At 35.7% G+C, this 24,530-nt stretch overlaps 2 protein-coding genes and 1 long non-coding RNA gene across 3 annotated transcripts in view; 1 reads left to right on the top strand and 2 right to left on the bottom strand.

Annotated features, from left to right (window-relative positions):
- Positions 1–485: 485 nt before the first annotated feature.
- Positions 486–8,914, bottom strand: LOC106050421 (uncharacterized). Its single transcript, XM_056016280.1, has 7 exons — positions 8,857–8,914; positions 8,586–8,645; positions 6,305–6,364; positions 3,044–3,105; positions 2,124–2,255; positions 863–943; positions 486–746 (listed from the first exon to the last, which is right to left on the bottom strand). Exons 1-7 carry the CDS (start codon positions 8,912–8,914, stop codon positions 486–488), a joined length of 714 nt encoding a protein of 237 aa, XP_055872255.1.
- A 328-nt stretch (positions 8,915–9,242) lies between these two features.
- LOC129923672 (uncharacterized) lies at positions 9,243–22,243 on the bottom strand. Its single transcript, XR_008775673.1, has 3 exons — positions 22,021–22,243; positions 16,726–16,800; positions 9,243–9,304 (listed from the first exon to the last, which is right to left on the bottom strand). It is a non-coding gene; the product is annotated as an uncharacterized LOC129923672 (long non-coding RNA).
- LOC106076995 (cholecystokinin receptor type A-like) overlaps positions 9,778–24,530 on the top strand; it is a 54,899-nt gene continuing 40,146 nt past the window's right edge. Inside the window, exons 1-2 of the mRNA XM_056015792.1 lie at positions 9,778–10,171; positions 16,279–16,325. The gene's annotated coding sequence lies outside the window, so the exon portion shown is untranslated. The remainder of the gene's footprint in view (positions 10,172–16,278; positions 16,326–24,530) is intronic.

Genomic DNA, 24,530 nt, shown 5'->3' on the forward strand with positions numbered 1-24,530 from the left:
GCGAAACAGAAAGCAACACAGAGAACTCTTCTCTAAACCCTCCTGTTAACCGAACAACCAAACCACCCCTATCGGGGGAAGTGGACCCGGTTGAAGCCCCGACCATCGAGTCACCAAGTAATGCATTTGTCAGGATTTTATTTCCTTTCGTAGGACCTGTGGAAGACAGAGACTTTTTGTATTTGACTGTACTAATACCGCCGATTCAAACTGCCGATACAACCTAAGAGAACGAAAATCAAGACCCAACTACAGGGTTTGAGAGACTGATGTGTTCGATAAACAGTTGCTGTATAATAGACTAATGTGTTTGATAAACAGTTTGGTATTAACCAGTATTGCAGGTGTGTTTAGATGCTTATATTTTATTAATCATTGTATTTGCTAGAAAATTGCAGGTATACCCAGGCTTGGTGGGAGAACAAACGAAACGTAATTTTTAAATATATGAGCAATTAACAGAACACAGCCTGAAACAACAATAATTAAACATTTTGTCCAGAATGATTTCTGTGTTCAGATTCAAGATCTTTTATTAAGTTGTTTAATGCTGAGTTGGCAAAAAGCCGTGCCTCATTTTGGACTTGATCATCTAATGATGTGTCTAACAAATCTTGAGCATTTCCAAGTGTTGTTGGGTTTGCGCATTCCTCACAGATGCTTCTTCCCATTGGGTGAATGATGGCTCGTTTATTTGATGAATTAAATGTGCATTTACAAATAACACATTTAACTCTATTGCACATCTGAAATATAAACGTTAGATATGCGTAAGACAAACGTAAATATCCCCCCTCCTAAAACTCAATGCATACTCAATAAAAGTTATAGTTGAAAATATTGAACTACATAATTTACTGACCGCCCAAATTCTGTTAAATCTTTCTTCTGTAGACTTTCGGAAATTCTTTTGATCTTCCTCCAAATCTTTTATTCTGTCAAGCTAAAATATTATATACAAACATATATGAGGCAGCTTAACAGATAATACAGATGTTTTTTCAAGGGAGATCACAAATCCATAACCCTGATGGCTGCCTTTAATAAACATATGTCTTCGTTAAATCACCTTCCTTGATTTTTATGTACCGTTATAGAAAACTAAAACTGTTTGACCAATGTTGATGAAACTTCACATGAACAAACCATGAATACTAACGGTGAACCTAGGAGATGTGAAGCAGCCCTACTGCAAGCCTATATGTAAAAAAAAAACAAAAAACAACCCCAACTTGGTATTTGCAAGAACGGGGACGGTGAGCTGTGTACGTCGTACGGCCCCTCATGTCCAGTCATTATATCTGGAAGCCCTCAGACAGGACAAGGGTAAAGAGCTATATGTCCAGGCCTGGTTGTTGGATAAAAGCCTATCAAAAAATCAACGGGATAATGGCGCTGTAAGCGCCGTCTCCCTACTGGACTTCATTGAAGGAATAGTATATCAACTGGTAAATTACAAACTAGGCCACATTTCCAAACAAGGAATCCTTTTCACACACTAGCCCCGTTTTTGTATGTCGAGCTAAATTAACAACATATTTACAGTATACGTAGTAACTTTTTTTGTACTGTAACACGACATTAGAATACTGTCTGACTATTTACGAAATAAACGATTTTGATTGGTTTTAGTCCGGCTACGTGTTTGTTTTTAAATAACAAGGTGAACTGTTAAACAGTAATAGCCGATTATAATGTACAGGTCATAAGACGCTTTCTTTGTCACAACTGAACTGTATTTCGAAATTCGAAATAAAAAATGTCGTGTAGCTTAATTATTGGAAATATTGAGCAACAATTTTGATGTTATGAGAACTGGTCTAATTCTGGGACTTCTTAGGCTTAGTTGTTTTGTTTTTTTTAAATATATTTTGTATTTTTTTATAGGTTAGTCTTGTTAATGATAACTTTGCTCTGTTAAATATTGAAAACACTTATTTAATTAAAAAAAAAAAAAAAAAGAAAACATTAAAAAAATATTTTTGTTTTAGAAAATATTGACTAGGCTAAGAAACATCAACTGAACTAGAACCAAAGACCATCTGCTTTGGCATCAAAACTCGCTTAGCATTCGTACAAAGCCTTAGTGTATGTAATTAATGTTTTTAATAAACATTACTTACAAGAACTTTCTCATTTTCATTTGCAACTTCGTTGTTCATGATCATTTGGAGATTCAAATGCTTGTTATCCTGCTCGAGACCTTCATGGTACTTTCTATAGGCATAGTCCTTCACATTTACTGATGTAAGACACTGTGAAAAAAAAAATGCATGTTAATTATATAGAAAAGTCATTGTCGAATACAAGCGAAGACAACAAAATTAGAGCTTAAAAACAATGCATTTTTCGTTATTGTAGCCGAACTAATCACTTAGCCTTAATATTATAATTCTATGAAAGTAAAGACTGTGTTTTATCATAGTAGTAGTACTACTGATAATATTAGTAGATATTTTTTTAAATGACCAATAAAATAGCCTATTGCAACCTGTGCATTTTCCCACAAAGCCGTTGTTTGCTGATGATCTAAGTTCTCTTTTCAACTTCTGCGCCTGTCTTTAATGAGTTTTTGATTGAGCCTTGTGTATATCCCGCAGCCTTTGTGAGAGCTTCTAGTCTATTTCATAGGCCAACTGCTGCCAGTTACTTTCCTCTAAGACAAAGAGGGCAAACTAGAGCCTGACTTTTATCTTTATAGGGCTGTCGAAAGGACCTTAACGCTTAGCGCTACTTTACTGTCCTTACCGGACTAAACTGTGACATAATTGTTTGTAATGCAATTTTGTTACTATATGCCCATTATGGAGAGAAGGCACCTTTGATGGACGCGTTCGATGAGCCTTAAATGTCTTTCTTAGAGCTCTAGGTCTCAGAACCATACAAAAGTTTGATTAGAACCACGGCTTTATAAACCTGAAACGACAAACGGCGCTGTTGGCTTTAGTGTGCTTCTCAAGTACGTAGTTTGGCGTATCTCAATTATAAGGCTGAAAAAAAAATGGTGAAAGTGATCTAAATAAATTATACTCTTCAAATTTACTTTTCTGGTTTTGAATTCTCGCTCAGTTTCTTCATCATCATTTTGAAGTTTTCGCTTCAAACCTATAAAATAAAACCAATAACTAACACTTCTAGTAATAAAAATAAAACAAGTAAAATAAAACAAATACTTTTTAAAATCTCATTACGTATAACCGAAACAATTATATCATGTATTTAATTTTTAATAGATATAGAATAAAAATCTACAATTTGTGCGATGGAAATATTTGTTTCCCATGTGAACAGCATAGCATATGCATGTCACCCACTACTCCTACTAACCCTGATCATAATCGCTCTATTTACTTTATATTTTTACTTGACTAGATCCACAATATAGAATATATCTAGAAGCTAGATCTAGAGGTAGATTAATTAGGCTACTATATGTGAGACCTCCCACAGTGAGTTGTGCACGAATGCATTTTTATTTTCGTGTTTACTAGCTGTGTTTTTAAGCATAAGAACTAGATTCTAGTTTGTATTGAGCGTGCTTTATTGTCAAGTATTTTGCGTGTGTTTACGTCACGCTTAGTTCCCGTATGACCTTTGCAGCGGAGAGAGCTTTCTAGCTGGTTACGCTACAGTTATGTTTCTCCGTTTTAACACTTAAGTTAAGTTAAGCCTGAAGCTGTGGTAAAGAGTGCAGACTTGAATTCGCCTTTGGAGCCGTGACTATTTCTAGATTTAAAAAAACAAATAAGTACACATTTCAGCATGGGCGGACAGGCTATATGGGAAACGGGCAAATGCCCGGTGGGCCGGTACCAAATGGGCCGGTCTAGTCGCGACCAAAGAAGAAAATTTAAATGCAGACAACAAATGACAGCAGCAAGACATAAAGGCCCGAACACGTTTTCTTGTTTGTTTGTTTTTTAAATTCTTAATACAATTAATTTTATTTGAAATTCAACAAGAATATCAAAAAAAAAAACAAAAAAAAAACCTATACACTGTACGTATTATCGTTTGCAAAATGTTAGACCGTACTTTCTGCTATGCACGAGCGGCATGTACTGCTTTGATGTCTCCGAGGTTGAGTTTGGCCTAATCATTTTGCTGGTCGGCATGGGCCTTTGATGTCACTCTCATTTGTTTTTGTTTTTTTTTGCTCCTTCCCTCCCCCGTCTTTTAATGGTTCCAATGAAATTTAACCAAAAAGAGGGATGAGAGAGGTTAAGTTAGAAAACATTGATATAACGCAGCAAAAAAAAAAAGGCGCTACAATTAGCCCTTTAACAATACTTAATAGAAATCAACTTTAACACACACAACCGCGAAATTGCAAAACAACCCAAATTATTCACAGCTCAATATGGAAATAAAGCTCTACTTTCTGCGATTTGAAAAGAAAAAAAAGTTTCTTTTTGTTTATTTTTAATAACATAGATCTAAAAATACTACACTTAAGGCTTACAAAAAAAAAAAATATTCAATTAAAAAATAAATCTAGATCTAAATCAATTTTTATACTATTATAATTAATGGCAAACTTATGCTTAGTATGAAGTAATTAATGATGAAAATTATTACAATAACTACAATAATTTATATAGCACTGTAACATCCGATATTTAATGAAAGGAGATTTATATTTTAAATAATGGGTCATGGTATATTCATTTACAAATCGCGTTTTTAAGAATGTACTAGGAGGAAGCAAGAGCTTTTTACATTAAGTAAGTGCCTCGATCCGTTCTGCTTTCTCTTATCTTTTAATGGAATGGGTTGCCTGAGTCAACCAGGAAAATCAATGATTTAGCATATTTTAAGTCACAGATCAACATCCATGACTAGACTGACACATGAAATGCGTAAGACGTAACAATCTTATTTTTTGAAGAAACGTCTGTAATCTATAAGTAATACCAAAAAGCTTCCAACTCATTTGGCTTCTATTGTATTGTTTATAGTTTTCAGACTACAAACAGGTATAAATAGAATACATTAGGTAATCCTACGAATGCATACGTCCAGTTTTCGATGCGTTATCAAACATTATATATTTTGTAGATAATTAGGCTTACATCTATAATATAACTCATGGGCGTAGCCGGGAGGGGAGAGTCTTCAAACCAACACTTGCCTCATACCTCAATGTCTGAAAGGGAAACTTTACTTACTGCCCCAGTGCAGCCAACTTAAGCAAACTACAGTCACCAAATTTCATGAGCGTAGCCAAAATGGGTTTTGTGGTTACCCTCCCCATCCAATACAAAAACTAAAGCGTTTTACCTTTTTTAACCAGTCGCTGGACTCTATTGAAAGCAGATTTGGTTTTTGAATTTTTTAGCGGGAGAGTAGCAGACTAATTGCACAGTAGATACCTCAGAATATGCATTTTTAAAGCTTAAAATAACGGAAATAATGCATGGTTCCGGGGCTTCGCCATGCCATTTGTGGGCCGGTTTATATGGTAATGCAGTCGTTCGTAGTGGCATCAGTATAAGTACAATATATGGGGTCGCACCATAATTGTGGCATCGAAAATATTTTTTCCAATTAGATTTATAACCCTACCCCTAACCCAATTAGATTTATACTTTTAACCATTTTTGTCCTTTTTTATACACAAAGTAAAGTAATTAATATTTTAACTTTGACAATTCAAATGCTTGAAATATTATAATTCAGTTCTCTACAACATCTTCCTACTAAAAGAAATCTATAAAAAAAAGGAACTCTAAATGGAAAATTGTTACAATGTCATGATCCTATGAGTTGGTAGAGTAGTATTGCATTTGCAGAACAGGATGGTAATGAGGGTAGATTAGTATTGCATTTGCAGAACAGGATGGTAATGAGGGTAGATTAGTATTGCATTTGCAGAACAGGATGGTAATGAGGGTAGATTAGTATTGCATTTGCAGAACAGGATGGTAATGAGGGTAGATTAGTATTGCATTTGCAGAACAGGATGGTAATGGAATTAGAACAAAAATTAGCAAATGGCCATTGTTACGTACAGGTGAGACTTTTAATGATACAATAACAGACTCATATATGGTACATAATGATGACTTTAAACTTGAGTTACAATTAATAATGTGTTAATAAAAACTTTGACTCCATTACTCCATTTTCGGATTCCATCCTCTCTACCCCTTTCAACATACATTCGCACCATTCCACATTCACACTAGGCTGCGCACGTAACAGCTATTCAACTCAAAGGTGGTCTTGACCCATAATCTGGCCCACGCTAGTAAAGTTATGATAAGTAAATACAAAATAAAAAAATAAAGTCTTCTTAACTTACTTTCTGAAGATTCTGCATTGGGTCTTGGTCTGTTCTGTGTGTAGCATATAGGGGCAAATCCTGAAAAAAAAACAACCTGATATTACTTACTGCTGTGTATAATTATTAAACAAACCCTAAAATAAATGAATTACAGATTTGTGACTTTTTTTTGGTTTACAATATATAGAAGAATATGAAAATGTATATAAAGATGGTTGTAATTGTTTAATTACTTATTTAAAAACTTACCAGGGTTGTTTTCCCCTTCACTGGTGTCATGGGCGTAGCCAGGGGGGGGGTGGGGTTCAAACCCCCCCCCCCCCCGAAATGAAATCCCCCCCCAAGGGGGGGGATCGGAATTTAGTGAATGATTTTTTGCTTTGATTTTGTTTATTTTAGGTGAGATTTTAATACTAAACCATCAATTGCCCCAGCACAACCAATGGGGTTTTGAGTTTTAAACCCCCTACTTGGGTTTTTGCAGTTAACCCCCCCCCTCTTCTATAAAACAAAACAAAACAAAAATGCAAGCGAAAATCTCCTAATTCCAAGAGCACAGTTAAGAGAGATTTTGATTTTAAAACCCCCTCCAAAATTTACGATAAACCCCCTCTTCAATATAAAAAAAAAGTTAATTACGCACTCAAAATGTTATGAGCGTAGCTAAATGGGTTTTGACTTAGTTTTTAGTTTAAACCCCACTTCAGCGGGGTTTGAAGGTAAAAAATACCTCTTTAATAATAAAAACAAAGCAAATTATACACTCAAAATGTTTTGTGTGTAGTCAAAGGGGTTTTGAGATTAAACTCCCCTCCAGTGGAGTTTGAAGCTAAAAAGTACCTCTTCAATATAAATAAAAGCAAATTACTCACACTAAAATCTATGAACGCAGCCAAAGGGGTTTTGAGTTTACACCCCCCGCTTGGGGGGTTTGAGGCTAAAAAATACATCTTCAGTGTAAGAAAAAAAAGCAAATTACGCACTCAAAATGCTATGAGCGTTGCCAAAAGGGGTTTTGAGTTTCAACCCCCATTCAGAGGGGTTTAATGCTAAAAATACCTCTTCAATATAAAAAAAAAGCAAATTACACACTAAAATTATTTGAGCGTAGCCAATCCAATCGGGGGTTTTGAGTTTAAACCCCTCTTCTACAGATGACGTTTGTTTAAAGTTTAAAACCCCTCCAGATGGTTTTGAGTTTAAGATCCCCCTACAGAGCATTTTGAGGTGGAAACCCCCCAACAGATGATTTTGACGATAAAACTTCTCTTTTCGATATAAAATCTAAAGCAAACTACAGTCACTTAATTCCAAGAGCGTATTCAAGAGTAGTTACACATTTTTACCAGTGGCAGGGCTCCCTTAATAAACTGCAGTGAATAGTCATCTGCCGAAATTGAATAATACTAAATGTACAGTGGCTCATCAAAGATGGCTAAGACAAATTTTAGAAGTTCGTTATAGCGATCGGGTTTAAATCAAGGAAATCCTATGCCGAACTGGGAGTCGACCCTTTAGTAAGATTGTTAGAAAGCGACGCATGAGGTTTGAGGGACATGTTCTCCGACAAAATGAATTACGCATAAGAAGAGTTGCAATGATATCCTAGTACAACTTGACGCCACTCATTCATTGAGGTCCTCATGGCAGGTGGGAAGAGGCTTCAGACATTACCAGTGACAGATTTTTATGGAAACAGCTTGACGTCAAATGCTCCGAACGGTGCGGTAGGGTCTAAGTCAGTAAGAATAGCACATTAGGTTTTTGAAATAAAACTTTTTAATAGCAGAAAAATGCACTGTAGATACCTCAGAATATGCATTTTGTTGGCTTTCAATACCAGAAATAGTGCTGCTAGCGCTCCCCAGACCCCATTGCTTGTAATGGCAGGGAATCTACAATTTTATGGAAACAGCTTGACGGCAAATGCGCCAAACGGCGCGGGAGGGTCTAAGTCAGTAAAATAGCTTATTAGGTATTTGAAATAAAACTTTTTAATAGCAGGAAAATGCACTGTAGATACCTCAGAATATGCAAAAAAAATTTGTCACCTTGGTTCTGTAATGTTATTGCCGAAGTAGTTTTGGACAGCAGCAGTCCACTACCTATAAAATGCTTCCAATAGCATGCATCGTAAATAGTCTTTTGTCAACCATTCCAACTCCTAGCCTATATATGCGGCTTCAAATATTGGTGGAAATATTTTCTCTAACAGTAGAAGGGGCAAGGCGAGTTGTGGGCTCTAAATGAGTAAAGTTATGTCAGGAATGGCTCAACAGCCTTGGCTTGCTAATCTTACCTTGACCTGGTTCATTTGTTTCTTCTACATGTGCTCTGGGATTTGTTGATTCGTCTGAACCTGTCAATCATAAAAAACAGATTAGTTAAATAAAGATTATTATTTTTTGAATAATTTCAGGCAGTTGTATAAATACCGGGAAAACATGTTTGAAAAATAAATTAAATTTTAGCAAATCAATTAAAAATATACTACAAAGCACCACTGGACATGATCTTTTGGCACGCAGGACACATGAAGAAAAAAAACAACTCAGTTACACTATAACTACAGTTGGCCATCTCCACATTGCTTCTATACCAATAATCTGTATATATCATTCTCTTCATTGCTCAAGAGTTCGGACATCACGTAATGGAAAGATTACTCTTTCATTTTGCAAGTCGGACGGAGTAGTTACCCTAAGTAATTCATTAAGAAAGAATATAAAAAATAAAAGAGGGGCGGTGGGGGAGGGGTATAAGTAGTATTCACCCGTCACTAAATAGCAGGGCCGGACTAAACCATTGTTACCAGAAAGTCATGGAAATATAAAAAGGGGCTTCAAATATTGGTGGAAATATTTTCTCTAACAGTAGAAGGGGCAAGGCGAGTTGTGGGCTCTAAATGAGTAAAGTTATGTCAGGAGAGGCTCAACAGCCTTGGCTTGCTAATCTTACTTGGACCTGGTTCATTAGTTTCTTCCACATGTGCTCTGGGATTTGTTGATTCGTCTGAACCTGTCAATCATAAAAAACAGATTAGTTAAATAAATATTATTATTTTTTGAATAATTTCAGGCAGTTGTATAAATACCGGGAAAACATGTTTGAAAAATAAATTAAATTTTAGCAAATCAATTAAAAATATACTACAAAGCACCACTGGACATGATCTTTTGGCACGCAGGACACATGAAGAAAAAACAACAACTTAGTTACACAATAACTACAGTTGGCCATCTCATTATTAGTTCTACAACAATAATCTATACTATAAAGTAGAATGTAAGACGTATGTATGTATGTATATATTGCTATAACCCTAGTGGCGGACTGAAAGGGTTAATGTGTGTACGGCCTACTGACACACATGATTCAGGCCAATCACACAGGTCAAGTGCTCTTGAACAAGGGACAACCGGACATTACTGCTAATGCACGCAATATGACCAATGTTATGGTCATGTGACCACAAAGCCTTTACAGACGGGAGACAGTGTGTTAGAAAGGACAGTAGAGTCCAGGACAGCAAGCAGTAAGGACTGTGTGCAACGAAGTGAGTCCTCGAAAATGTAGCTGTACGAGCTAGAGAGACTTGTAGTGATTAGTTAGGCAGTTCTGTAGTGTAGCAAAGCATTTGGAGTTACTGTAGCCAATTGTGTTTATTGGCTGTTGTTGATGTAATTGTAAATAAACCGCCACTTTGTTTATTGAAGCTCTTGTTGTCAAGTTGATGTTTTAGATGTGTTGTGTTGTTGGGCAGTGTTTGCAGAAGGCCTGATTAGGAAAGAGAGAATCGTAACAATATGAACATTTTTTCAATAGATGGTAGCCATGTTCGATTGACATCGTGCCAGTGAAGTATTATAGCAGATGAGGGCAAAGGTAATCAGACTACTAATGGTAGCATATTTAAAAGTTTTATTATTGTTTTTTCAATTGTAAATTTTACTAGTTCCTGAGAAAGAAAAGCCTTTGATGTTCTTCGGTATAAGGATTTTGGCAGTGTTCACAACATTTTAGTTTGTTGTTCATAGTTGTACCTAAGTATGTATTATATGCGTATTCTTGCAATTAGTCTAATATTTGATTGTTGGTCTGAATTTCTGCAAAGTGATTTTTATGTTTACTAAAATATATAATTATTCCTTTAGTTTTCTGATTATTTAAAATTAGAACACACCATGGGTAAAAGGTGTCAACTATTAAAAGGAACAAACTTTCGTAAAAAAACACAAAATAGAGGATGGCTGTGTCATCTGCTAATTTTTAGATACTCCCGTAACGGAAAAGAAGCAATTAATTTTATGTGGTCTGTCTATCCGTCAGTCTGCCCATCCGTCCCGGTTAGATCTCGCAAACTAGAAAAGATTGTGAAAATCCGACATCATAATATTTTAGACCATTCAAAGTTCCTATGCAACGGCTACATTTTCGTTTTCTGAAAGCGAAAAATTTAATTTTCAAAATTAACTATGCAAGAAGTTTTCTCAAAAAAATACACATCTTTTCGACGCTCTAGTGATAGGCTTTCTAGTTCCTTATTTTATCAGAAAGTTTAAAATCCACGCCTGCATATGTTTGCTAATATTCAAATAATATACATTTTTATTCTAAGATTTGGTTGGATGGTAATAAAAGATGATAAGATATAAAAAAAATTTTGCTCTAGCAAAGTATTTCTGAGTACCAGCATGAATAGTGTTTAATCTTCTGTACTTCTTGGTTCTAACTTTACAAAATGGTGAAGGTCGAGACGTGTTTCTATTTCGTTTAATACATATTTTATTCATGAATCAAAACAATAGAAGTGCAACGGGACAAATAAAGCAGTTATTGTTGTCGATATAGTGATAGTCTGTGTAGCTGTTGAACATATAGTGATAGTTTCATAGTCTAGGTAGCTGTTGATATAATGATAATTTGATAGTCTGTGTAGCTGTTAACGTTATAGTGATGGTCCAGGTAGCTGTTGACGATATAGTGATAGTTTGATAGTCTAGGTAGCTGTTGATATAATGATAGTTTGATAGTCTGTGTAGCTGTTAACGTTATAGTGATGGTCCAGGTAGCTGTTGACGATATAGTGATAGTCTAGGTAGCTGTTGATATAATGATAGTTTGATAGTCTGTGTCGCTGTTAACGTTATAGTGATGGTCCAGGTAGCTGTTGACGATATAGTGATAGTCTAGGTAGCTGTTGTCGATATAGTGATAGTCTAGGTAGCTGTCGATATAGTGATAGTCTAGGTAGCTGTTGTCGATATAGTGATAGTCCAGGTAGTTGTTGTCGATATAGTGATAGTCTAGGTCTTTGTTGTCGATATAATTATATTCTAGGTAGCTATTGTCGATATAGTGATAGTCTAGGTAGCCGTAGTCGATATAGTGTTAGTTGTTAAATGTTAAACGGTGTAATGTTGAATAATGCGAATGTCGTTGAATACTGGGTTCGTGCTTCCTGGAGTACTCTTGACACGTGACAAACATATATACCACAAATTGACTTAAGTCCGTTTCAGCAGAAAAACACAAAGTTTATTTAACAACAATAATAATACTGAAATTCTTGTTAGTGCTACAAGTCAAGAAAATCATATCCGCATAACAGCGGTATCAAAAATATCCAATACGTTAAACTCTCCAGAGTATATTACAAATCACGTCCGCATCTCAGCGGGTAACACTGTACAGAATAATACAGATTAACTACTAGAAATACATGTCTCAAAAAGATCACTGGCATCAACTGCCTAAAAGTTACTATCTAACTGTTAATACTGCACTACTTTTCTAAGTCGCTACTGTCAGTCACGGACCAAAATATATTACTTGACCACCCGGTCCAAAGGATACCACTTGACTGACTTGACTGAACTAAAAGTCAACTTTATTCATTATACTTCCTGTTTTCTACATCAGGTATTCCACGTGTCTTTTAACCTCTTAACATGACGTGAACATTAAATCAGGCAATGTCAACTGAGAATGTGACAATAGTCAGACTTGTTGTCGATATAGTAATAGTCTAGATAGCTGTTTTCAATATAGTGATAGTCAAGGTAGCTTTTGTCGATATTGTGATAGTCTAGGTAGCTGTTGTCGACATAGTGTTAGTAAAGGTAGCTGTTGTCAATATTGTTATAATCTAGGTAGCTGTTGTCGATATTATGATAGTCTAGGTAGCTGTTGTCGATATTATGATAGTCTAAATAGCTGTTGTCGATATAGTGATAGTCTAGGTTGCTGTTGTCGATATTGTGATTGTCTAGGTATGTGTTGTTGACGTAGAGTTAGTCAACGTAGCTGTTTGATATCGTGATAGTCTAGATTGCTGTTTTCAATATAATGATATTCTAAAGAGATGTGTCGACATTGTGATAGTCTAGGTAGCTGTTGTCTACAAAGTGTAAGTCTAGGTAGCTTTTGTCAATATTGTGATAGTCTAGGTATGTGTTGTTGACAAAGTGTAAGTCTAGGTAGCTTTTGTCAATATTGTGATAGTCTAGGTATGTGTTGTTGACAAAGTGTAAGTCTAGGTAGCTTTTGTCAATATTGTGATAGTCTAGGTATGTGTTGTTGACAAAGTGTAAGTCTAGGTAGCTTTTGTCAATATTGTGATAGTCTAGGTATGTGTTGTTGACAAAGTGTAAGTCTAGGTAGCTTTTGTCAATATTGTGATAGTCTAGGTATGTGTTGTTGACAAAGTGTAAGTCTAGGTAGCTTTTGTCAATATTTTGATAGTCTAGGTATGTGTTGTTGACAAAGTGTAAGTCTAGGTAGCTTTTGTCAATATTGTGATAGTCTAGGTATGTGTTGTTGACAAAGTGTAAGTCTAGGTAGCTTTTGTCAATATTTTGATAGTCTAGGTATGTGTTGTTGACATAGTGTTAGTCTAGGTAGCTGTTGTCGATATTATGATAGTCTAGGTATGTGTTGTTGACATAGTGTTAGTCTAAGTATCTTTTGTCAATATTGTGATAGTCTAGGTATGTGTTGTCGACATAGTGTAAGTCTAAGTATCTTTTGTCAATATTGTGATAGTCTAGGTATGTGTTGTTGACAAAGTGTAAGTCTAGGTAGCTTTTGTCAATATTTTGATAGTGTAGGTATGTATTGTTGACATAGTGTTAGTCTAAGTAGCTTTTGTCAATATTGTGATAGTCTAGGTATGTGTTGTTGACATAGTGTAAGTCTAAGTATCTTTTGTCAATATTGTGATAGTTTAGGTATGTGTTGTTGTGACATAATGGGGAATAACTATTTTTGATTACTTGTATAGTTAGGAGTGATTCCCCTTATGTAGTTTATAAAAGGCCTTGCAAACTGTGTTTAGTTGCCACTTGCTCCTGAGTTACCAGCTTGACCACTTGACCTGTGTTGTGTATAGTATTTTTTCTGTTAGTGGTCGTGTGTCATGGGGTACTCGGAGAAGTGTGCCCTGCTCTGGAGATCTTTGGGCTAAGTATGTCTTTAGTATTATTGTATTTTATATAATGTATTTATTAATAGATATAGCCCAAATGATTTCCAGGCAGTATATTTTTTTTTACCCTGATGTTCTGCATCGTGGGGTACTCCCAAACGTGACATATTTTTGTAACCCTTTTCTGAGGGATTCAACCTGTATTGAATCATCAGATGGACTTTACATATTTTTTATAGCCTTGTCTCTGAGGGATTCAACCCGTATTGAATCATCAGATGGGCTTTATCAAACGGATGGCTATATGTGGGATTCTGTAAAGCTTGTAGGCTCATAGATTTCCCTGAAGCCTATAGTTCATCATGACCATTTTGTTTGTTTTTTTTGGCTAAAAGTGGCTAGTGTAAGCCTGAAGCCTGTAACCATAGTGTAGCCAAAAGTGGTCGTATTTCGACCTGAGGCATGTGACCTTTAGTTGGCTGTGTAAGCCGGAAGTTTGTAACCCAATGGTCAAAAGTGGTCATGTGTTGACCTGAGGCCTGTGACCTGTATTTTTGATAACCAGAATGTGACGATAATGTAACATATGACTAGGGCTGTGTGCCATATTATTTTTGAGTATCTTTTGTTTACTTTTTGTTGTGTCGGCCTGTGAGTTAATGGCCATGTATTTACACCTTTATTTTATTCATGTAAATAAACCATGTAAATATGTTTACCTGCGACTTTGTAAAGTCTTTTGTTGCATACATTAGTTGAATTGTATACCTGGAGGTTATACTTAATAACCTAGGCAGTACAAGAAGGGACCAGTACACCTCTGGACGAACGTGGCAGCACACTTAACACTGACCTTTTGATCTAAATACCTAAATCTAGCTATAATTCTAATTGAATATTTTTAGCTATACCCGCTACTAGGTAACGTGTCTAGATAGTCTAGATAGCTGTTGTCGACATAGTGTTAGTATAGGTAGCTGTTGTCGATATTGTTATAATCTATGTATTTTTTGTCAATATTGTGATAGTCTAGGTAGCTGTTGTCGATAATGTGATAGTCTAGATAGCTGTTTTCAATATAGTGGTTTCAAAGTAGCTATTGTGATATCGTGATTGTCTAGCTAGCTGTTATCAATAGTTGTCGACATAGAGTTAGTCTAGATAGCTTTTGTCGATTTAGTGATAGTCTAATTTGCTGTTGTCGATATGGTGATAGTCAGGTCTAGATAGCTGTTGTCAATATAGAAATAGTCTAGATAGCTGTTGTCAATATAGAAATAGTCTAGATAGCTGTTGTCAATATAGAAATAGTCTAGATAGCTGTTTTCGTTACAATGTAGTGGCTTTTCTTTATGTTATGGCAGTCGTGATCTATACACTGACATACGTTGAAATAAATAGATTTTTGTTTTACACGTAGCAGTGAAAATCATTTAATTCACGTACACATCTACTATTGTCAGCAACATACATCAGTTGGCACTTAGTTACGTGTTACATGTAGATATGGTTGTTTTAAAGAACACCAATGTTATGCGATCTTTATTGCTACTTAGTAGCGGTATGGCTAAAATAGTTTGAGATGTATTGTATATAACTGTCCCCGAGTAACATTTATGCTAATAATGAGTTGGCTATAATTGGGTTACAAAAACGAAAAGAAATTGGCTAAAACAATTTTACTAAAAAACCAGGGGACGTAGTACTTACTACTTACTGTACTTAAATTATAAATGACATATGTGAAAGGTATCTTTTTTATGCGCCAGAAAATGTTTTCATTTCTCTACTTAAAATGTAAGCAAATGACTCATTTTCTTGTCTCTTTTTGATAAATTTTCCCATCGATCCTCGATTTCTAGGTGTAGTTTTTAAATCTTTTTTATTCGCGGCTCAAAGCAAGATTGCCGTAATATATGTTTTATAATGGCTTTTAAATAAACAAACAAAAGCAAAAAACTGCCGCATTGTCTTTGCAAAACAAATATGTTGGCTTATTATCATGTACAAGAAAAAAAATACGTTCACTTTTCCTGGTAGGTTCTAAATTCCACTTGTAGTTTCCTCAACTCTCTCATTTCATAAACGTACAAGTATAAATGTTAAATGTCATGGTACCAATACATTAGAACATAGGTAAAATACATTATGAGGGGGGGGGGAGAAGGAATTTTCTACTCTTTGTGCCAATTTTTCGGCGGTCCGGATTTAAATACGCCGCGGGCCAGATCTGTCCGGCGGGTCGTAATTTGGTTATCACTGCTTTCTATAACCTTCTTAAGATGAATCACTTTTGTATTTACAATTACCCAAACATAGTTAACTCCCCTTTAAGTCACACAACGTTATCTGTTATTTCAAGCCAGCACAACAAGCTTTGGGTATAATTATTTTAAAAAGAAACTTTCAATTGTTTTACATAAATATTTGCTTTTAAAGTGTTTTTTTTCTGATTTGAATTTAGAAGAACTGCACTTGAACATTTTTTTCTGATATAGTATAGCTTTCTTGATTTCTTTGGTCATCTAAGATTTATTTTAACTGAATTATTTTATTTCCTTTTTAGGTATAATAATGTTTTTGCAGAACTGAATATATGAATTGACAGTTATGGTAAGTTCATCTATATCAGTGACGTTGTCCCGATCTGTTTAGTCTAGACAACTTTGTAGCTGTATAAAAAGCGTCCAGACCATGACTGGTTGGATGTACTTCGGGTTTTGTTGTTTCTAAAACCGGTTTGTACGTGGGTGTAAGATGGATCATTGTGTGATCGTCACTCTTCGAATGGAAATAACGTTTGAGATGTGTATGCCCTTTATAAGTTGATGTAACACATGTCCAAAGTTTTATCTTGTCTTTCAGGACAATTGACTTACTGACTTAATGTCCGCAAGTAATTAGCTAACAAAATTTCCCCCTTTTCTACAAGTTGCGCAGTCCCTCGCCCCATCCAATGCGTGTAAGCACCTTACGATTTCATCAAAATAACAAATCAAATATAACAAAATACCTTGATTTCCTCTGTCCGAATTGCTACCAAACGCATCTGCCATGACAATATTGACAGAAACTGACAGATGTTGCCCTTCAAAAGAGAAATATGTTGAAAGTTTATTATTTTAACTTACAATTGTATTTCAGTTTGATAAAATACAAGGAAATCTCTTTCAAAATAGCATGGTAAGAAGTATCTCATAAAAATGACCACGTATTCTAAATAAATTTACTACTAATTTAAAAAGCAATTATTAATTAATGACTTAAAGCAAAAAAATATCAATTTTAAGGAAACGACAATTTTCAAGGCTTTGTAACAATTCCAATAATAGCCCTTTATATCTAAATTTAGAACACGGTGCCCAAAATGTTCTTGAACATTATTTCGTTAAATTCTGAAACGAATAGTCAAAATAGTGCCTTTATTCGGTTATACCTGAAATCGTAATCTGCTCAAGATAAATATTTCTAGACCTTTAGCCGAATAGATTTTCTTATACTTTAAAAATTATATCGGTCAAACTAGAAATTTCCCTTTGTAGGCAGGGAGCTAGCAGTTCCTTTCCGACTGATATACATCAACTTTCAAATTTCTTGGAAAATCATTAGAGTCGTTTTTGAGATCCGTATCCACCAATATCTTCGCCGGTGATTCCGACCTTAATAGTGAAATTATAAAAGAAATATAACGGATGTCACGGATAAATGCGTGTATGTATGTATAATCTATTTTTACAATCTGCGCGAATGACCGGAAGTGTGTTTTGTCGTCAGACAGAGAGACCAGCTTCTGCCTCTTTAGCTCTCACTTCCCTCTCTTTAACGCGTTCCTCACACTCTCTTGTCTTCTCTTTCTTCAGCTCTTTCTTTCACCCACTCCTGTACAGCTGTCCCCGACAATCCCATCTCTTTTCCATCGGCTATTAACTGTGTTCATCTCTCTGCCATTTTGTTTATGTGTGTAGCATCAAATAAAACAAAACAAATTACTTTGTCACTGTGTCTGACCTAGTTTCGTCTCGGCTGATTTAGTTTTTTCCCGCCGTTGCACGTGAGCGCACACACTTCACGACCTTCTTTGTCCTTGACCTTTTCACAATGGCGAACCGCAGTTCTGCCTAATGTCTTCCAAGATTAAGTCAAGTAACTAGATAAACGAGCCTTCAAATATTGTCACAGCTTTCCTATTATATAACTCTATCTACTTATAACTGTCTAGAAACTACCTTAGGTCTCGCTACGTCTCTAGGTGTCCCTGGTTCAGTCGTAGTTAACGAAATCAAACAATTAAACCACAAGATCAAACACATCAACTTTAATCAGCTTTACTGCATATCACACCAGCTGGACTCAGTCTGACAACAAAACACACTTCCGGTCATTTGCGCAGATTGTAAAAATAGATTATACATACATACACACATTCATCCGTGACAACGGACTCTTTAAAGGGAAACTCCGATAGTTTTTCAAATTTGAGTTATTGACATATTTAAATTCTGCGTAAAAAGTTGTAATAGTAAACATTTTACCGTTTTTTATATAAATGCTTAGAAACATTTATATTTAATAAATTAGACTGTAAATTCTTGACGTCTAAAAAAAAAACGGGGTTCTTTGATATTTTCTTTTTAGGTTAGCCATACGTCACTTCCCTCAACAATACTGAAAGGGAAACTAGATTGGACCAATCGTATCGCTTCATTCTTACAGTAGCTGTTAGGCTGTTAAGCTTAGTGACGGCCAAGTCCAGAGCTATGATACAGTTATATATGTATAGATAGATCTAAAAGCATTAGGATAATCAGCTCGACAAAATAGTAACATTTTCATCTAAGCCTCTCTCTGTCCCAAGAAGTAGGCCTAAATAGATCGTGTGTCTGACTGATTCGAACAAACTGGTCAGTGTAAGGCTAGTCGAGACTACGTGTAGTCGGTCATGACAAGACAACCCAGCGATAGTGTTTGTTGAGTGGTCTGGAGAGACAATACAGACTGCCGTGGTTAGTCAAGCATGTAAATCTACTTTTAATACGCATTTTTTCTTTGCTTACAAGATCCTAGATCTAACTGCATAGGCCAAGATATATTTCTTTTACGAGAAAGTTAACTTTGCTGTATGGTCTCCCGTTATACAATAAGTCAATAGATTAAAACACATTTGTGACGTCACATAGAAACCCGGTGAATGTCTGACTGTTTTGGATGCGCAGGAAAATTACGTCAGAAAAACATCAAATACAAAGTTATTATTGCAAAGAAAAAAAAAAGAATCATATATTCATTATCTGTAAATCAAAACACATATTATATCAAAGATTGTCAAAACCATCGGAGTTTCCCTTTAAATTTGATTTTGTTTACAGAACATTCGGTGCAATTCTTTTCATATGAAGAGTGCTTACACCCGCAGAAACTTTTTTTTTAATAAAAAATATGAAATAATTTTTTTAGACAATATTTTTCTATCAAGTTGATGACTTTGTTTTTGTAATAGTGATTATTTTGCTCTCAATAACAACATTATAATGTATATTACAAATTTATACCACTCCCTTAGTACACCCTCTCCTGAAAAAAAAAATACTGATGGAGTATTTGCATAAATATATTCAGAGTATGGAAAAATTAAAGTTTGGGGATAGAGATCCGGCTTATCGAAACAATGGCCTTTGTTAATGCACATAAAATTATATGTGTCAGACGCGAATAGCTCAAATTTTCAGTAAAAGATATTACAAAAGTGATTTTTTTATACAAGAAGTGACGTAATTTATATGCAACCAAATACCTATATCACTGGTTTATCATTGGCCTTCTTCAGTTGTAAAACGACTATGGTTCATCTCAAAAAATTTTCATATGACAATGAAGCCCATTTTTTTGAGACCCCAGACCAGATGAGGGCCCAGCAGTGCGCGGGGCCCTGGGCGAATGTCATATGCGGGGCCCTCTGAACCCTAAGGGTAGACAATATAATATATATATTGTACCACGCCATGCTAACGGGATCGTCCACCCCTAACGCTGTAGGCCTTATTTTAGTTACAAAACATACTACCGTACTTAAGTACTGGACTTTTAACTACACCAGCTCTCAGCTTTAACTTCTGGATCTGATAGGCCTACGCACCCAAAACGATATGTAAAAGACATCTGCTCTTTGTAGCAAACATCAAACGTGTAGTCGAGCAAAACGGGAAAGAATGCCAATGGGTCCATAAGCTCGTTTTGAATCCTAGATCCGAGATAATGGTCGTGAGCCTCGGCGTTCTTAACTCGTTGAAGACGTTCTTGAATGGTTGGGTCGAATTCGCCAAGCATCTCAACCAAGTCTAAAAACTGAACGTTGTTAGCTGCATAAGCTTTCTCTGTTCTCCCAAGATATGCGCTGTTTTTGGAATGGTACTGAACAATCGCTATAAATCTTGCTAAAACTGCTCACGAATGAAGTTTTTCTTTTGTAATTTGTTTTAGCATCAAGTTATTCATTGCAGTATTATTTGGCGCAGTGGCTGAGTGGTTAAGCATTTATCTTCCGAACCTGGGGTCCTGGGTTCGAATCTCGGTGAAGACTGAGATTTTGAATTTCGAGATTTTTAAGGCGCCCCTGAGTCCACCCAGTTCTAAAGGGTACCTGACTTTGCTTAACCGTAGGCCAAATCTGTCTTTTAGATCACATGGTCTGAAAGTGGAACTTTCCCATTGGGTATTGGAGTTTAATCCAATCACACTGACTCATAATTTTAAGTATGGATGACTGCCTGGCCATGCAGTATGCGCGCCGAACTGTTGTTCGATCGTCTCAATGGTCTCGGGTTCATATCCTGCCCGATGCTATCCCCAAACCTCGTGCTGCTGAATTTTATTATCAAGTTGTTTACAGTCGGAGCAGCTTTCTTTTACTTATTGGCCTCCAGTAGCTATCATGTCGAACAACTTTATACTGCAATTCGACATAACAGAGCTGTATGACTCTTTATTTACGAAGTAAAATATTTCGATAGGTTACTTTCGGTTACGTGTTTTATTTTATACCAAGGTGAACTAACAGTGATAGCCGCTTAGAATGTACAGATCATAAAAAGCTAACTTCACCGACACTGAACTTGTAATTCGAAATGTCATGCTAAGAGCTTACTTGTTAATTGGTATCACATAGATGCAGGAAAAGGCTTTCAAAATATTGAGCAACAAGTCCTAGTTTATGAGAACTGGTCTGGTTTTCGAACCTGACGGTGACAAGGGAATCTTCTATCGCGGGGTCCCCTTCAGGCGTTGAGCCTTGGGCGGTTTCCCACTTGCCACCCCCTAATGCCGCTTCTGGCCCAGACCTATATATACTACAATCAATATAGGTATTTGCGCTCTATTAACGATTTATTTAGGTAGGTGCTATTTTACTATTAACACCAACTATCAGAATTTAGAAAAACCCAGATTCCTTATAGTATAACGCTATTCGCTAAAACCTTAAAGATCTAAATTACATCTCTTTATTGGTGTAATTAAATCTATATATTAAAATCTGTATGAATATATGGGTAATATAGTAGAGCTAGAGCTACTTTTTAATATATTATAATTGAGGTTTGTAGATTATGTTAATAAATTAAGTGAAATAGATCTATTGTTCTAGATTCTAGATTTACTTATTTTATTATTATTTTTTTTTTGCTTCTCGTGCAACCCAGCAGACAAACTTACAAAAGCCGTCAAGTCGCAATAGGTTCTGCGTATACCGTTCACGCATATTTACAGTTCTGCGTATACCATACCCCCCCCCCCTCCGAATAGAAATACCCCGCTGCCAATTTAGTGGTTTTCTATTATTTGTTATTTCATTACAATGTCTAACAATGTAAATAAGCTTAGTCTATCATGATATTGCATTTAAATGCATGTAATAACTACTGATTCAGTCATAAAAAGCGTAATATAATAGTACATTCGAAGCATATTGACAGCTATCAATGAATGTAGCGAATGTAGGTAATTAGCTATATGATGGCTAAAAAGACTAAGAAAGTTTTTATTTTTATTTTTAGGGGAAAGTTTTAAATTGGGGGGAGGGGGGGGGGGCTGCACCCTGAAGTTCTGAAGCTAACCGCACCTGGTGACACCGACCCTAGTGACACCACTGCTTAGAGTGTCTGTACGTTTAGTAATTTCAGTACTATTGTTACTCTACTCATTGGTTTTTATCTCATGGCTTTAATCTGAGCCTGCTCTTTGTTCTTTATACAGGTATTTTCAGAACTTAAGGCTTCCAAAAAACAATGAACAAATATTGTAATTTCGTACTTACCAAGATAATCAGGATACACTTGAAGCTGGGGTGCTAACTCCTATAGACTCTTCAGCTGACTAAGGCAGCTGCGGATGACGAAAGAATGACATGCTGGACAGATGCAGAACATGTATAACTTACTTGCACTACAGACTTAAATTTATACATTTTTTTTTGATGAAACGAAATTAGTGTTACATTATTACATCATGCTAGCATTTTTCTAACTTTTACTAGTCTTGACTAAAAATGTCGTTCACCGCTGTTTAGGTGACACCTGGTGACACCGACCCTAGTGACACCACTGCTTAGAGTGTCTGTACGTTTAGTGATTTCAGTACTATTGTTACTCTACTCATTGGTTTTTATCTCATGGCTTTAATCTGAGCCTGCTCTTTGTTCTTTATACAGGTATTTTCAGAACTTAAGGCTTCCAAAAAACAATGAACAAATATTGTAATTTCGTACTTACCAAGATAATCAGGATACACTTGAAGCTGGGGTGCTAACTCCTATAGACTCTTCAGCTGACTAAGGCAGCTGCGGATGACGAAAGAATGACATGCTGGACAGATGCAGAACATGTATAACTTACTTGCACTACAGACTTAAATTTATACATTTTTTTTTGATGAAACGAAATTAGTGTTACATTATTACATCATGCTAGCATTTTTCTAACTTTTACTAGTCTTGACTAAAAATGTCGTTCACCGCTGTTTAGGTGACACCTGGTGACACCGACCCTAGTGACACCACTGCTTAGAGTGTCTGTACGTTTAGTGATTTCAGTACTATTGTTACTCTACTCATTGGTTTTTATCTCATGGCTTTAATCTGAGCCTGCTCTTTGTTCTTTATACAGGTATTTTCAGAACTTAAGGCTTCCAAAAAACAATGAACAAATATTGTAATTTCGTACTTACCAAGATAATCAGGATACACTTGAAGCTGGGGTGCTAACTCCTATAGACTCTTCAGCTGACTAAGGCAGCTGCGGATGACGAAAGAATGACATGCTGGACAGATGCAGAACATGTATAACTTACTTGCACTACAGACTTAAATTTATACATTTTTTTTTGATGAAACGAAATTAGTGTTACATTATTACATCATGCTAGCATTTTTCTAACTTTTACTAGTCTTGACTAAAAATGTCGTTCACCGCTGTTTAGGTGACACCTGGTGACACCGACCCTAGTGACACCACTGCTTAGAGTGTCTGTACGTTTAGTGATTTCAGTACTATTGTTACTCTACTCATTGGTTTTTATCTCATGGCTTTAATCTGAGCCTGCTCTTTGTTCTTTATACAGGTATTTTCAGAACTTAAGGCTTCCAAAAAACAATGAACAAATATTGTAATTTCGTACTTACCAAGATAATCAGGATACACTTGAAGCTGGGGTGCTAACTCCTATAGACTCTTCAGCTGACTAAGGCAGCTGCGGATGACGAAAGAATGACATGCTGGACAGATGCAGAACATGTATAACTTACTTGCACTACAGACTTAAATTTATACATTTTTTTTTGATGAAACGAAATTAGTGTTACATTATTACATCATGCTAGCATTTTTCTAACTTTTACTAGTCTTGACTAAAAATGTCGTTCACCGCTGTTTAGGTGACACCTGGTGACACCGACCCTAGTGACACCACTGCTTAGAGTGTCTGTACGTTTAGTGATTTCAGTACTATTGTTACTCTACTCATTGGTTTTTATCTCATGGCTTTAATCTGAGCCTGCTCTTTGTTCTTTATACAGGTATTTTCAGAACTTAAGGCTTCCAAAAAACAATGAACAAATATTGTAATTTCGTACTTACCAAGATAATCAGGATACACTTGAAGCTGGGGTGCTAACTCCTATAGACTCTTCAGCTGACTAAGGCAGCTGCGGATGACGAAAGAATGACATGCTGGACAGATGCAGAACATGTATAACTTACTTGCACTACAGACTTAAATTTATACATTTTTTTTTGATGAAACGAAATTAGTGTTACATTATTACATCATGCTAGCATTTTTCTAACTTTTACTAGTCTTGACTAAAAATGTCGTTCACCGCTGTTTAGGGTGAGTTTAATTTCAAATTGTAAGGATAATTTTAGCGGCTCTCGAAAGGGGATAAGACAAGATGCTATTAGTTTTGTGTGGCCTGTCTCTCCGCCCGTCTGTCCTCCCGTCCGTCCCGTTTAGATCTAATTATTAAAACTATATGTGCAAGGTGATTTAAAAAAAAAATACACCACTTTTAAAATGAAAATCTTTAGGGAAGGTAAGTCTTTTAAAAAGGTCACAGATTTCTTCATTAATAAATCAAGTTTCATTCATAGATTCGCGCATTGGTACAAAAAATTTTGCATCTTAGGTAATATGGAACAAGTATCAATGAATAATTTCAAAATAGATTTTTCATTAATGAACTAACTCGTGGAATAGAATACTGATTTAAATGTTTTTTAAAGTTGAAAGTAAAAAAAAAAAACGAACATTTTTATAGCGATTAGAAGTGTC

The sequence above is a fragment of the Biomphalaria glabrata genome, chromosome 17, assembly GCF_947242115.1.
Source record: "Biomphalaria glabrata chromosome 17, xgBioGlab47.1, whole genome shotgun sequence".
In the NCBI taxonomy this organism is placed as follows: domain Eukaryota; kingdom Metazoa; phylum Mollusca; class Gastropoda; family Planorbidae; genus Biomphalaria; species Biomphalaria glabrata.